This window comes from Camponotus vicinus, unplaced genomic scaffold, assembly GCF_025532165.1.
Source record: "Camponotus vicinus isolate PSW18456_S1 unplaced genomic scaffold, iyCamVici1.0 SCAF_3, whole genome shotgun sequence".
Lineage (NCBI taxonomy): Eukaryota > Metazoa > Arthropoda > Insecta > Hymenoptera > Formicidae > Camponotus > Camponotus vicinus.
In genome coordinates this window covers 15,080,856-15,096,619 of record NW_028141967.1, presented here as the reverse complement: position 1 = coordinate 15,096,619, position 15,764 = coordinate 15,080,856, and the positions used below count along the sequence as shown (strand labels likewise).

General features: G+C 29.6%; 1 protein-coding gene and 1 pseudogene across 12 annotated transcripts; one reads left to right on the top strand and one right to left on the bottom strand.

Annotated features, from left to right (window-relative positions):
- Positions 1 to 828: 828 nt before the first annotated feature.
- Positions 829 to 1,686, bottom strand: LOC145969102 (histone-lysine N-methyltransferase SETMAR pseudogene; annotated as a pseudogene).
- Positions 1,687 to 2,151: 465 nt separating this feature from the next.
- Positions 2,152 to 15,503, top strand: Lgr3 (Leucine-rich repeat-containing G protein-coupled receptor 3). 12 transcript variants are annotated; one of them, XM_083093791.1, is made up of 25 exons: positions 2,152 to 2,442; positions 2,517 to 2,635; positions 2,744 to 2,802; positions 3,321 to 3,439; positions 3,564 to 3,707; positions 5,131 to 5,250; positions 5,595 to 5,660; positions 5,743 to 5,854; positions 6,061 to 6,132; positions 6,206 to 6,277; positions 6,366 to 6,500; positions 7,272 to 7,340; positions 8,656 to 8,727; positions 8,813 to 8,884; positions 9,398 to 9,469; positions 9,775 to 9,846; positions 9,974 to 10,045; positions 11,143 to 11,213; positions 11,341 to 11,502; positions 11,959 to 12,104; positions 12,543 to 12,693; positions 12,956 to 13,085; positions 13,415 to 13,605; positions 14,512 to 14,670; positions 14,744 to 15,503. In XM_083093791.1, the coding sequence occupies exons 5-25, from the start codon at positions 3,620 to 3,622 to the stop codon at positions 14,905 to 14,907; spliced, it is 2,268 nt and encodes a 755-aa protein (XP_082949917.1). In that variant the 5' UTR covers positions 2,152 to 2,442; positions 2,517 to 2,635; positions 2,744 to 2,802; positions 3,321 to 3,439; positions 3,564 to 3,619; the 3' UTR covers positions 14,908 to 15,503. The 12 variants fall into 12 exon arrangements, with proteins under 12 accessions (XP_082949917.1, XP_082949918.1, XP_082949912.1 ...); XM_083093792.1 differs by having other exon boundaries at positions 6,366 to 6,509; positions 11,341 to 11,478; XM_083093786.1 differs by having other exon boundaries at positions 2,153 to 2,442; positions 3,546 to 3,707; positions 6,366 to 6,509.
- The last annotated feature ends 261 nt before the right edge of the window (positions 15,504 to 15,764 follow it).

The window sequence follows — 15,764 nt, the reverse complement described above, 5'->3', positions numbered from 1 at the left end:
AATCGAACAATACATGTAATTAGAAAACCTATTAAATTAGTAATTCACATAAGTTTATAGAATAATATATCTAATTTAAAGTCGAGCTTTAAAATAAGATATATTGAATAATATTTTTTAGGGTGTATACTCCCTGGAAAAACATAGAAAATTTCTGGATTCTTAGGAATTTCTTTTTTATATGAAGAAAAATCAGCAAATTACCATAAAATTTTATTCAGTTCAGAGAATTGTTTAAAAAATTCTTTTTCTGATAATTTCGCTTTTATATTATAAGTAATCAATTTAAATATATTATATTTCTATCTCTGTTCACATATATTTGATGTCTTAAAATATCGATGCAATTGTATATTTTCATTCTTTATTGTAATTTTTAGTGATAAGAAGATGTGAAAATGTTATACAAGTGAAAAATATTTATCTTAAGAATGTTATTAATTTTGCTCTTAGAACATTTGCAAATCTAACATTTATAACTGTAGTAGCTTTATGTATTCCTTCATAAGTTAAAAATATTTAAAAAATGCATCTAGTAAAAAACTTATTTTAGAAAGTTACGCTAAAAAATCTTCAAAATATTCTCTTTATCTGGAATTTTATATAGAAATCAGGAAATTTTTTTTACAAAATTTGAGTATAGATATCCTTAATATAATTTGTATCATATTTTTTTAATTATATTAAAATCAAACTAAAAAAATTATATATATATATATATATATATATATATATAATTTTTATATATATATTGGATGATTGCATAAGTTCGTGCCCGATTTAAAGATAAACTTCAATAGGTTTTATATTTTAGAGAATACACTTTTATTAATCAATTATATAGTCTCCATTCTCCTCTACAATGGCTTTCCAACGATCTACAAGCTTGTCAATTCCATTTTTGAAGAAAGAACTTGGTTTTTTTTGAAAAAAGTTTGTAAGGTGGTTTTTGACAGCTTTCTCGGAATTGAGATTCTTGCCATTCAAACTATTCTGCAAAGACCGGAACAGATGAAAATCTGAAGGCGCAATATCTGGAGAGTATGGCGGGTGCTGCAGAATTTCCCATTGCAACTCCTGCAGTTTTCGCAGCGTCTGTTGGGCAATGTGTGGCCTAGCATTGTCGTGGTGGAAGATGATGCCTTTTCGATTGGCCAAAACCGGACGTTTTTCTCGAACCGCATCGAGTCTAGTGAGTTGCTCACAGTACTTGTCCGCCGTAATTGTTTCGCCGCGTCGGAGCAGCTCGAAGTGAATAATTCCCCTGCAATCCCACTAAACACACAGCAACACCTTCATCGGATGCAGGCCAGCTTTTGCGACGGGTTCTGCTCCTTCAGCTGCTTTCTTCCATGTCCTCTTCCGCTGTACGTTGTTGTAGAGAATCCACTTTTCATTGCCCGTTACCATTCGATCCAAAAAAGGCTCTTTTTTGTTACGCTCGAGAAGGGAAAGGGCCACAGTCATGCGGTTCAACTTATTCCTTTCAGTCAAGAGATGCGGCACCCACGTATCGAGCTTGGAAACGTATCCAAGCTTTCTTAAATGGCGAAAAGCGGTTGAATTATCGATGTTCAGCCTTTCAGCAATATCCTCAGTTGTAATCCTTGGGTTTTCTTCCACTAAGGCACACACAATGTCGTCATCAATGCCAGAAGACCGTCCAGAGCGGGGTTGATCTTCCATGTTGAAATCACCATTTCGAAATCTGCCAAACCACTTTTTGACTGTCCGGAGAGCAGGAGCACGATCCAAATAAACACTCTGAATGTTTTTTTGTGCAGTCCCAACACTCACGCCTTTTCGAAATTCGTATAGCATTACATACCGCAAATGCACCTTTTCGTTCTCCATTTTTAATAATTTCTCTTATGCACAAATGGACTTATGCATCTGAACGATGCCTGACGCTAAAGTGACACAAGACATTCACCTATTCGGTGCAAGCAACATTACTAAACGAAAACACCAGAACTCCGCCATGCAGTAACTTAATGCCATCTATGGAAATCGGACGAACTTCGGGCACGAACTTATGCAATCATCCAATATTATAATCAAACTAAAAAATTATATATATATATTATGGCCCGTATTCAGAACGCGCTTATAAAGATGTTAGTGCGTTGTTATCCAATAGAAGTATCTGTTTTACATAAAATGAATACGGGCCTATATATTTATGCATAAATGCTGATAATGTCTAAACGATCAGAACTGTCATTTTTTGAAAACGTATACCTTCTACAAACATTTGTCAATCTCATGCGAGATTGAAAAGTGATAGAATTTTTTTGTAAATTTCGAGATTTGTAATTTTTATTGGTTAACATTTTATTCCATTTGATGAGAAATCACGTGATTGCATATGGAATCATTTTACGACAAAAAAACTATTGCGATGCATATCATTAATAATTTTTAAGAGGCATTCTTTAAGAGGTAAAAATTATTAATGATAGTAGAAGGTATACGTTTTCAAAAAATGACAGTTCTGATCGTTTATACATTATCAGCATTTATGCATAAATATATAAGTGCGCAAAATGTGAAACGGAGAAATTGAAAGTATACGAAAGAGAGAAATTAAAGTACATATCAAAGTGCAAGGAGATTATTGTCTCGGAATAGAAAAGTAATCAAACTTTGCGCGAAACGAAATTTTATCATATTTAATTGTTTTTCTCATTAATCCATAACTGCATATTTTCACGTTCTCGTGTATCGTGCGAAATTTCACCAGTAGTGCAAAACGTTTACGTGGATCAAGCATGGGAATAATTTTCAACAATGCAGATGCAGGTAAATCTGCATGTCTTATGTTGCATTATATCGTATTTTAGATACACAGCTTTAGTAAATATTTGCGATGTATCTTTCTCGATTAAACTTTGAGTGAGAAAGAATATTATTCCTCGAGTGTATAATGTAGCTCACATCTCTATCTCTAAAATCTCTATTTTTTCGCATTCATAGGCTAGTGTAATTTAATATTAAATATTATACATAATCGAAAAAAAATTTTAAGTGTCAACTAACCTTTAGAGTTTGATTATTCGAAAACAAAATGATCTTCATCGCTTATTTAAATTTAAAATTATTTTTTATTTTTTATTTTTCATGACAATAATTTTACAGTGAATATAATAATTTATTTATTAATATTATATATATTACACTTTGCAAAATTTTACAGTGTGACATACAAATAAGATATCAAGATGTTGCGTATATTATGTAGAAGTGAAAAAGATAAAAAAGTTTGTAGCATTTATAATATATTTCACTTATACATGCATTCCTATTTAATGATGAGCAAGAGAGGCGATTGGTGGAAGAAATGCATACAAAGAAAAGCTCCTCCGGAATGGACGAAGAGCGCGTGTGCAATGTATTGGAGCTTACAGCACGAGCAGCTGGATGCAACTAGTGTCATGCAGTTAGTATCCCGAGTGTTAACTAAGTGTGAAAACTTCAACATAGTAACCCGAGTAAAAAAATTCTCTCGATTTTCTCTCTCTCTCTTTTTCCTTTTAAATTTCAAGATTGTAATCATATTTAAGATATTAAGTGCAATCGAGCTCTATAAGAAAACGCGACAAAAAATTATTCAAACATTATGAGGTATAAACACATCAGTCTTGTCGGTGCATCACTAATTACGGCGCTCTGCGTACTTTCTGGACTCATGTACTACTTCAATCAAGGTATGATTGATTAGTTGGATGATGCGTTGTCTTAAGCTGATTATACTTTTGTTTCAATCAATTTTAATATCATCGAGAAATAAGTGCATTCTCACTGTAACACTTATTCCTGCGAAATATTGCAAAGCAGATTTAATGAATTATAAACGACAAGCATGACATTTTTTTACTAAAAATTTTAATTTATAAACACAGAATTTTGAAAATTAAATAAACCATTGTCAGTAATCCCAATTAAAGCACTTAAAGGTGTGATAGAAATTTCGTATTTTTTTTTTATTTGAAAAAAATTCTCTTCAATTTTGAAAACATTGTATCGCATTCGAAAGAAGGCTTATTATGTTTGTTTAAAGTGTGGAAAATCAAAAGAAAGAACTACCTGTGTTTTCTCTATTAAAAATCTTTAGTTATTTATGATCATTAAACAATTTTTTTATGATCATTATTCACAATTATTTAGTTGTAGAGTTATTTATGATCATTAAACACAATTTGTTTTCGGAATATATTCTTTACACTATAGTATGTGAATGCAAATTACTCAGTGACTATTTTTTATGCCTTAGCACGTACGCATCGTTTTTACAAGATAAAATGCGTCCTTCAAGCTATGATACAGTACTATTAGATTATTACGCAGCTTCCACAAGATGAAAATAGGAGACATGTTGCGGTGTATTGTTGACAATCGCTACGTCTAAATCTTCGGAAATAATAATTCTCTCAACTTTACAGTTTAACACGAAATTGCGATAAAAAGTCTATACACAGTAAAAAATTGTGCGTCCATATGTTAAAATTTTCTCCTGTTACCCATGTTTTGATTAGTACTTTAATGTAAAATTAACGTACAACCTATATGTTATTATTTTTATAACGTTTTTATGTGTTACATTTATGTCAACATTCATAACTTGACACTTTGTATGTGTCTCTTAGAAATGGAATATTATTTTGAGTATTTTTAACATAATCATTTTAAACAATCAACATGTCTCAAAGTCAATTCAACATTCTAAGAAAAGTTAAAGTGAGTCTTCGAATAATCTTGAACTTTAACATACAAAAATATTCAAATTTACTAAACTCAAATATTTCTATTAGAAATAATTCAAGTCAAAATAATTACTATTATATGTTAATGTCCTCAACATTTCTTACGAGTTATTGTAACTATTTTTTCCTGTAATTTTTAATTAATTTGTATGTTATTTTTACATTACACTTAAAGTCACAATAACAAAAATAGATGTAAAGTATCGTGTCAATTATTTAACATTTTTAGTTTGTCAATAAGTAACATACGACGAATGAGTTATTTTAACTTAAAATTTAAAGTGGACTTTCTGGGACATGTGAAAAATGTTATAATTAACATTTTATTTTTTACTGTGTATTCTGATATATTTCCTGTGCGTTTTAGACAAGTGTCCTGTCGGTACGTTCTTGTGTCATAAGAGCACCATATGTATGCCGCAACGTAGTTGGTGCAATGGTGTACCGGATTGTCCGTACGGCGACGATGAATCCACGGAAAATTGCTGTGTGTTTCAGATCTCACTTATATTAATATGATAATTATCACATCTTCCGCCAGACTCATATTTCAGTTGTTATTCGAACTTAAAATTATTTAATTAATGGCTATAAATACGTAAATTTTTTTACGCTATAGCAAATAAAGTCGATTATTTTTATAAAAATGATATTAATCGTTACTTCAGAATCTGTTGTATAATTAATAAATTTCGAAGTGACAAGTTAAGCATCAAGAGAGCTCATTAATTTTAATTTTTATTTCAATTACATTTGAAGGGAAAAAATTATCCTGATTTCTAGATTTCCAAAGATAGTTTCGCTCTTCTAATCGATAAATTTGCTGCGCAGTTGACATGCACGGAACTTGGGATTGGTTTATGAAAGACAGAGACTGGGGAAACTCGATGGATTGCGGTAACATCATAAAATAAGATACTTAACGCAATAGATGTTCAACGTTTGCACTTCTCAAAAAATTACATATTCTTTACTACAGATGCATTCGAGGACGCGCTAGTTGACGGCAGATGCATCTACGATACATGTCGTGTGACTTGTACGAATTATACCGAGATGCCTCAGAACTTGTCATCGAATGTCACAGCGATGTACGCTTTGCAGAAAAAATATTCACGTTTCTTGCAAAATATATAATATTTTTACATAATGAAAGATATATTAATCCCAATCGCGCAAAATTGATTTATTTAATAGAATTATAGAGTGGATTTATATATTAAATTAAATTAAATTTATATTTTTGTCAATAATTATTAATCAATTATTAGTTATTAATAATGTCGATTTTCTGTAGTTTCTTAACCGAAAATTCACTCTCGCATTTGTCTCGCAACGCGTTATCGAGATATCCAGAAATACGCTTATTGTAAGTTATCAAAATTCAACAAAACTCTTATGAATCTCTCCGTAAAATCTTATATAGTCTTCTGCAATTACAGATATCTTGATAATAATGATATAGTCGAGTTGGAAACAGGAGCATTTCTCCATCAAACTGAATTGTTCTGGTTGTGAGTACAGTTAAAAAGTTGAGAATATTTCATAACGATTATTATATAAGACATTGATATATGTAACGAAATTCGTTTGTATGTACAGAGTTCTTACAAATAATCGAATCAGGGAAATATTACCTGGACATTTAATGGGACTAAATAAATTGGAAACCCTGAGACTGGATCAAAATAGAATTGTGACGGCAAATTTTTCTGATTTGGAAAACAGCACCACTGTGTACTTGATGTATAAAATCATAATACAAGACTATCGTACTAAATTATTTGAAAAATATAATACAATTTATAATTATAAGTTTTTTAATCTATTGGTTTTTCATAATTTATTGCGAAATAAAGATTTGCATGTTTTCTGAAGATCTGTAAAATATTTTTTTTTCATTTATAATAGCTTTATATTTACTTAATGTTATTATTTTTAAAAATTATCTCATATTCTACTTATTTGTATCGCTTTTCCCGAGGATATGATTCATAAAAAATGAAGACATAGAAAAAAACAGATTATTATAATTTCCGAATAATTTAATTAATTCACGTTATGATAAACAATGATAAAAGCACGTTTATTATTTAGTATGAGTCAGTGTCATTTAAAAGTCGTTTAAAAAAATATAGAATCATTTGTATTTTATTATTCTTTGCGATGTAGACGGTAATTTATACGAGATAATTTAATTTATAACGATAATTTCACGATGTAGACGGTAATTTATACGAAAATGATTAATATGCAAATCCTTTATCGCAATCGGATCAAAATAAATTGATGCAAAATTATAGTTAATTATCTTATCAGTATATTGCTTCATTTAAAAAGAATTTTTTTTTACACATATGTAGCATATAATACGCTTTTTAATTCACAAAAATTAAACTGTCTATAGTAACTGACGTGCTTTTTTAGAAACAGGATTATGTCATTTATATTCACTAATTTTTATTTATAATATTGATGTATTAATCTACTTTTTTCATTTACGAATAGAAATCTGAGAAAGAACGTGTTGACGGAATTTACCCTGAAACTATCACAATTGCCGACATTGACGGAAATGTAAGTTAATATATATTATTAAAGAGTGCAGTCTATTCTAGCAATATGAACAATTAATGATTTTTAGAAATTTTTTAATTAAAATTTTAGAAATTGATTTTTTGGAATTTTTATTAAGATATTTAAAATTTTTAAATCTTGGATATTTAGTTTTTCTTTATTCAGTATAAGCATTTACGTGTAATGTATTCAAAAATGCTGGTGTAACATGCTACTCCTGATATAATTGTTTGAAATGAAAAAATCTTTAGTTTTATTCCATAAAATATCTTGGGATACTAAACCTAATTAAAATTTTAAAAATTAATATTTAATATTTTTCTGATTCTTATATATGAAATGAAAAGAAATTCCAACAAAGTTGATATATCTTTTAATTTTAATTTTAATTTTAATTTTAATTTTAATTTTAATTTTAATTTTAATTTTATTTTTAATTTTAATTTTAATTTTAATTTTAATTTTATTTTTAATTTTATTTTTAATTTTAATTTTAATATATCTTATAATTTTAATTTTAATTTTAATTTTAAAATGCTACTTTGTTATTTTTCAATTTTTTTTAAATGAAATTAAATTATGTTCATCAGTACCCTAAAAATAGTTAAAACAGTATCCTAGAACAGAATTCGTAGAGGTTTATATTGAAGAAGAAGAAATATTTAAGATTTAAAATACTGAAGTGTTTAAGCACCAATAAAAACACATGTAAAGACATCAGAAGATTAATTTCTAATGTTCAAAAAGATTTCTAAAAATCATCAATTTTTCAAACTAGAATGCTAGAATAGATTGCTCCTTACACAGAAAAAAAGGACATTCTTGTTTTGAAAATATATTTAGTTTTAACATGGATATTTTGAAATGAGATTTTATTGCGTTAATTAAAGAAAAATATAATTGCTTGAATAATTGCTTACTTGAATGAAGCCATATTATATAGTTCAATCAAGAAAAATATATTCTTATGATTTAAGATTTAATTTTCTTGAATGGAAAAGAAACAATGTTAGATAGAAAATAACATTTTTAAATCAAAGATTATAATTTTCTTAAAGTAGAATTAAATAATTATATATTCTTGAGGTGACAATTACAATATTAAAATAAGACTATAAAATTGTTGAAATTTAAAATTATTAAATTCTTCTAAGAAGATTATAAATTGTTGCGTATATACGAAACAATGAACGCGTTAATTTAAGTATATAAGTTTTGATTTGACACTTATTTTTTTCTGTGTAAAGAGAAAGAAAGAGGAAATCCGAAGAAACATGCACACGTGCACAATCGATTTTCCATAGTTGCGTTTTAGAATATTGGATGGAAATCGCTTCGAGTCGATAACGGAAGATTTATTCGCCGGATGCCCCGCTTTGAAATCACTGTACGTACGTAAGTAGATTACGGAGAAGCGATTACTGTCATTCTTAATAAGATCCATGCGAACTAACGGCGCAACGATGATTCAGGAGTATGGAGGACAATAGCATAAGGAACATTGATGTGAACGCGTTCCGAAATTTGCAGCAACTTGTCGAGCTGTAAGTGCATAAATGTTAATGCGACTCGATTTCTCAAGTTAACGGGATCCAGCGGTTAGGGATTATCGTAACCATGGGCTATCGCGATAAAATGCATCGCATCGCTTCGATTATTGATGCAATATTATTACGTCGCGCATGATCGATTTCCGTTTAAAAGTACCTACCCTTCCTGTTTCATTTTCCGACATTATTCATTATATCAAACGCGATATAAGTATAATCAAGTGCAAATTTTTTCAATCAGTTCACGTCTATGTAAGATTCCAATTCACATTCTCTATTCGAGGCTTCGATATTAAAATTGGAAATTAAAAACTAAAAGTTTACCTCAGATGCAATTAATTGCGAGTTGCGCCGTATCTAATGAACTGGCTGCAAAGTAGAAATTGGAAACTGGAAGTTCACTTCAAACGTAATTAATTTCAAACTGCACACCGCGGTTAATGAATCGATCGCAAAATAGTCTCCATCAGAGATCGAACGCGGTTAAAATGCTGCTTCTTTTTTCAGTAACCTGGCCTACAACAGGATAGTCGCGATACCGTCCGACGTATTCCAGCCTGTAAATAATCTGTCGAAGCTGTAAGTGCAAATGTCCGTGTAACGTGTACAATTCGCGCGATAATCAGCCACACCGCTAAACTCCCGAGCTACACACATACGTGCTTGAGATCCATTCGCTAGTACTTACCTGTAAAAGTCTATTCGCGAGAGTAAACTACGGAAACATCACGTACGTGCTCGTGTAACCGGTTTTTGATTACAATTTAAGCTTGCACGCCTGTAAACCAGAATTCATTTGCAAAATAAAACACGTTGCTCTAGCAAACATAATTTCTGCTCTCTCTCTATCTCTCTCATTCTGACATAATCTCTCGTCTTTTCAGATTAATCGGCTACAATCCCATCGTCGAGTTACCAATGGCGCTCTTTAATCCGCTGAACAACCTTCGCTCTCTGTAAGTTGCGTCTTTTTCGCAAAGATAATGTAGTTTGTATAAAATGTTTGCCATGTACTATATCGATATTTTAATATAAAATGAATCAAATAATTAATTCCTTTTACTTCGGGACTTTGAATTTCAGAGGAGTCGAGGATATAAATATGGACAATATGGAAAAGAATGCATTCGATATGTTTTCAAATCTCGATTTCGTGTACGTCCCTATCATGATTATTTAATGCAATGATTATTTTAAATAAAAAACATAAAACTAAAATGAAAATTATTAAAAAAAAAACAGAAAATTCGATTTTCATATAAAGCATTATTTTCATTAAATCTTTATATTAAATTATATTAAATAATTAAATATATACAGGGTATCCCATTTTATTTTTGTGAGTCAAATATCTCGATATTACTTAGAGTTAGAAAAAAATGTTTCAGACAAAAGCTGTATGGCTTGAAGGGGGCCGAGTTATGAGGCTTGAAATAATTTCTTAATTTTACATAAACAGTAAAATATCTTGTAAAATATTCATTTTTCGATTATCTTATCTTAATACTTTTATGTACAATATAATGACAGGAATCAATTGGTGTAAAGAAAACACATAGTTGTTTCGAAGAAAAAATATGTAATTTGCAATTAACAATTACATATTTTTTCTTAAAAACAACTATGTGTTTTTTTTTACACCAATTGATTCCTCTCATTATTTTGTACATAAAAGTATTAAAGTAAGATAATCGAAAAATGAATATTTTACAAGATATTTTACGGTTTATGTAAAATTAAGAAATGATTTCAAGCCTCATAACTCAGAAAGTACTTAATGAAAACTAACTTAATTATAGTGTTTTGGAAAGCTCTCGAGATGAGCTGCAAGAATATGCAATAAAAAGTAGGCAGTTCCATTTAAAAAATTGAAGGGGATCTTCAAGTAACTATTCAAGGTCAAATTAATGACATCGTCTTATGGCCCCCTTCAAGCCATACAACTTTTGTTTGAAACATTTTTTCTAATTCTAAGTAATATCGAGATATTTGACTGACAAAAATAAAATGGGACATCCTATATATTAAATATTTATATTAAATATTTATTTTATTACATAATATTTATATTAAATAATTAAATGATAGATTTAAAAAGTAGAAAGTTTAGCTGATATGTATGAATATATATATGATTTTTTTTGTAACACATCTAAATAAATTAATAGTAATTCTCTCATTTATATATATCATCAATATTTGATACAGAACTCAATCATAATTCTAAATTAACATAATCTCAAATTTTGCAGATATTTTAAAAAGTTCCACTACTGCATGACCTACGCACCAAAGGTAAAAAAATGCAGACCCATTAGCGATGGTAAGGTATAAAAAGTTTTTGAATTATGGCAACGATTGATTAATTCGACACTTAATCATATGCAACGAAACGTCAAAAAATGTAATGCAACGTGCCTCTTCTTTTCTTTCTTTCTTTTTTCCTCAAGGTGTGTCATCGACGTCTCACTTGCTGAGCAAGTCTCTATTAAGAGCTGCTGTTTGGAGCATATCTTGCGTCACTTGTCTCGGTAATAGCCTTGTTCTGTGGGGAAGATTCACCGCCAAGGATGAAAACCGTGTTTTAAGTATTGTTATCAGAAATCTTGCAGGTAATTGTGCAAACGTGTTCCTAGACATCTTCGAAATTTGATGAGGAAATAAAATCGTTCTTTTCTTCATTCTTCGAAATCCGAAGAAAGGAAAGGATTTTTTTTAAACATAAAATGAAAATAATTTCTCAATCTTGACATCTCTTGGTTCCGACCGTTGATTGTGTTTTCGACGATACACGTGTGCTTCGAGTTCACTGAAATGTTTGTAAAAATCTGGAAACTAGACAGAAGAGCTGCTCTTTAGATATCATCAACCGTTATACAGAAGAAATTACGGCGTAAATAATCCCTATTCAAATGACTCGCGGTAAATTCGTACCGAATCACGAAGTGCACGCGCGAATTATCATCGTTGTGGTTAACAACAAAGCCCAACACTATGATCGATCGAGCATATTAATGTTGGGTTCATCATAAATCACGAGGCAGTAAAGTCACGTAATCCTTTTACAGTGTCCGACATGTTGATGGGAATATATCTCTTCATAATCGCCATAAAGGACGCGAAGTTCCGCGATAACTATCAACAGGAGGCGAGTACGTGGATGTCCTCGTGGTCCTGCACGCTTCTAGGAGCTTTGGCGATGATGTCATCCGAGGTATTTGCATTAGCGCCATGCTGAATCGTACAATTTTCAATTTGCAACATACAATTTGCTATTTAACGGTACTATTTGTAATGACCGTCTATTCGCTACTGCTGAGTGAAATTTAGCTTCTGTGATGAAAAAATCAACACATTATTTACAATTTTGTTAGTGTACTTGGATGTAATTAACTGCACTTGTGTGATTTCGTCGACCAAATATTTGCCAATTAAAGCTTGTAAATAATTTAAATTTAAATATTTGAAATAGGACATTTTTAAAATTAATCTCCTTCATTAGATTCTAATTTTATCGAATAATAGAAATATTTTTTTGTAAATATATTACAAAAAAATTAAATGCATAAATTTTAAAGGATGCTGATGTTTAAAAAAAAAATCAATGATGTCACAAATTTAAAATACATGATCTCTTAAATTACTTGGCAAGGTTTCTGTGCTCATCCTGTCATTCATGTCCGTGGAGCGGTTTATTTTGATCGCAGCACCTTTGAAAGGTCATCGCGCCATGACGTTTCGAGCTGCATCCTCGTCGATGATTGTCATCTGGATTATTGGATTTATTCTCGCTCTTGTACCAGGTTTGTTCTCTTATAAGGACAATTTTTTTATTTAATTTTTATTTAAGTATAAGAATAATTTTCTTATTTAATTTTTATTCAATGTAATTTCGAAATCTCTTATACACATACACGTAGAATTCTCTTCATTATTTCAAGTGAGATATGTTTGCGCTTGTAATTGCACCGTTTGAAGAAATCTTAAGATTTTTTCGAGAGGAAACAGCAGAAATTCTCCATTAGCTGATTCTGACGGATTAATTATCTTTCTCGAATCTGAAAGTTATCCACTGGAGAAGCAGCACGAGATACTACGGTGTCAATGGAATGTGCTTTCCTCTACACATAGACGATCCATATCTAATAGGCTGGGAATATTCGGCCTTTATCTTTCTGGGACTTAATCTTGTCGGGTAAAGCGCGTTATTGTAACAATCTTGTAAATTGAACGTAGTTATGCGATATGGAACCTGATTTCGCATTTAAACTAGATTGCAACTCAGTTTAATCACCTTTGAACAACATTAGGGCGCGAAATTTTATTCGTAATATTTTTCTAAAAAAATTGTATCTAAATAATCCTTTCGAGATGATTCTATATCGCATATTGTTACGTTCAATTATTGATTTTTACAAAAAATTTAATCAACATGTACCGCACGAGCAATTCTTATTTCATGATTAACTTGATATTGCATCGTGAGTGGGCAACGTTCGAAGCTATCATTGCACTCATTTGCAGATTGATGATTATCGGTTACGTTTACGCTGCCATGTTCGCCAGCATCTGGAGAACGCGTCATGCTACACCGTTATCGGTCGGCGATTCCGAGTTTGCCCTCAGATTCTTCCTAATCGTATTGACAGATGCAGCGTGTTGGGCGCCAATTATAGGACTAAAGATCTTCGCCATGCTGAACTATCCTGTGCCACGTAAGCAAAACGCTGAAGCGAGTTTTCACATCGCCGATTCCTTTCATTCGCGATATTGCTTTCATTAAACAATAGTTGCTCAAGTCAAAGAAGCATCTTAAGCAATTATTTAGTATTTTTTATACCTTTATATATCATAAGAGACACAAGTAAGTTAAATACACAGGATGTGTCTACTCAAATCTTGTAGAAAAATTTCCTGATCTTCCAGATATGTTTGTTTAAAATTCTGAATAAAGAGATTATTTTAAAGATTTTTAGTGCAACTTTAAAATAATTTTTTTTATTACACGCGTTTTTTAATATTTTTTACTCATACGAAAAAAAAATATTAAAGCCTCTTGAGTTTTAAATTTGTAAATATATTTAAAAAAAATAAGAGAAATATTTCACTTGCATGAAATGTTCATTTTTTTTATCATTAAAAGCTATAATAATAAAGAATATATGCTGTATATTCAATATTATATTAGATTTAATATTTAATATTTTATTAAAACATTACAATATATACAAAAAAATATAGATACCTATATATATTTATAATATATTTTAAATATACATAATTCATTTGGATTGCTGATTGCTTATAATATAAAAACAGAAAAGAGAATTTTTTTTTAATTTCCTGAGGGCCAATAAAATTCCATGAAAATTGTCTAATTTTTCTAGATACAAAATCTTTAGAAATTTCAGATTTTCAATATTTTCCCAAAGAGAGTAGACATCTTGAATATATATTGTTTACCATTTCGAATAAAAGCATTAAATTTGTTAAAGAGAGTATAAAAAAACATATGTAAAATTGAAACATGAACAGTTATCAGTTATTTATTTATATAGTAGCACATTTAAATTAAATTAAAAAATAATATATATATTAATGATTGAATATAAAATTTCTAGCTGATTTGCACGCTTGGATAGTGATTTTTATCCTGCCAGTGAACAGCGCGATTAACCCGCTGTTGTACACTTTTACCACGCCGAAATTTCGCGAGAGGTTCAACGAGAGTTGGCTCGGAAAAATCCGCACGTATATATCGAGGAAATATTCCAGACAAGGTTTGATATAAACAATTATCCGAATTTTCTGCCATCGAGAGAGATGATAAAATGTTCGTTGCTTTTATCACAGATTCACAGACATCAGCTACCACCAACAAAACTACAATTACTGATAATAAAAACGCGATGCAATCATTATCCATGTGGACCAAACGTGATAGTGACAGGAGAGGAATATCGTTCGTTGATTTTAGCGATGAAAAGCAAAACAATTATAATGAATTCGTTTCATAATTAATAATAAATATGTATCGCGCATCTTAAATAGTATAAATTATCGCCGATATTTTTGGTGTCCATTGTAGATTGTAGTTACAAATGAGAACTTGAGAGATCTCCATGTATTATGCAGTATTTGATTTAAGTATATACATTGAATTATTTTTTTAAATAATAGAGTTATAAAAAATGTTTCGAATAAAAATTATTTTGTTTAGATAGATCTGTATAATAAACGAAACTTAAATGAAAATTTTTAATTATCTTTTTTTAAATGTTGTTTATGATAGTTTTATTTTTTGGAATAATTTATCTATTTTACCATAGTTTTATATTACTATAGTTTTTGTATTTTATAATAAATTCGATAATATATAATAAAATTCCAATAATCGTAAAATATTGTCATTTGTGTTACTTTCACAAGTATGAGTGGGAAAGTAAAATATCTCCAATACAAACTGTCACGGATAATATTAAAAAATAATAATTTAAAATTTTCATTTAAATCACATTGTATAGATCTTCTAAAAGCAAAATAAATTTTATTCGAGACATTTTTTATAACTTATTATTTAAAAAATATCTGAGCGTATGCATTTAAACCAAATACATCGCATATTCATCATATATGTAATAGATTAGCTTAGAAATAACAATAATAAAATTTTCTTGTCTAATAAATAGTATTCTTATTGTTAGTTGTCTAGTATTAAAGAAAAAAGAATATATGTACAATTTAAATTAAATCAATTTAGATCATGAATATCACATCTCAGAAATTTTCTTTAAATTGTCTTTCTCAGAGCACAAGAAAAACTATTAATTATATATATAAATATTAAATATTAATATTAATTATTAATTATATA

What these genes read in the sequence shown, in the direction of transcription:
- Lgr3 (XM_083093786.1), top strand. Translation starts at nt 3,620, where the DNA reads ATGAGGTATAAACACATCAGTCTTGTCGGTGCATCACTAATTACGGCG. An exon ending in CATGTACTACTTCAATCAAG is followed by an intron (nt 3,708 to 5,130) that starts GTATGATTGATT and finishes TGTGCGTTTTAG; the next exon opens with ACAAGTGTCCTGTCGGTACG. An exon ending in TGTTATCAGAAATCTTGCAG is followed by an intron (nt 11,503 to 11,958) that starts GTAATTGTGCAA and finishes ATCCTTTTACAG; the next exon opens with TGTCCGACATGTTGATGGGA.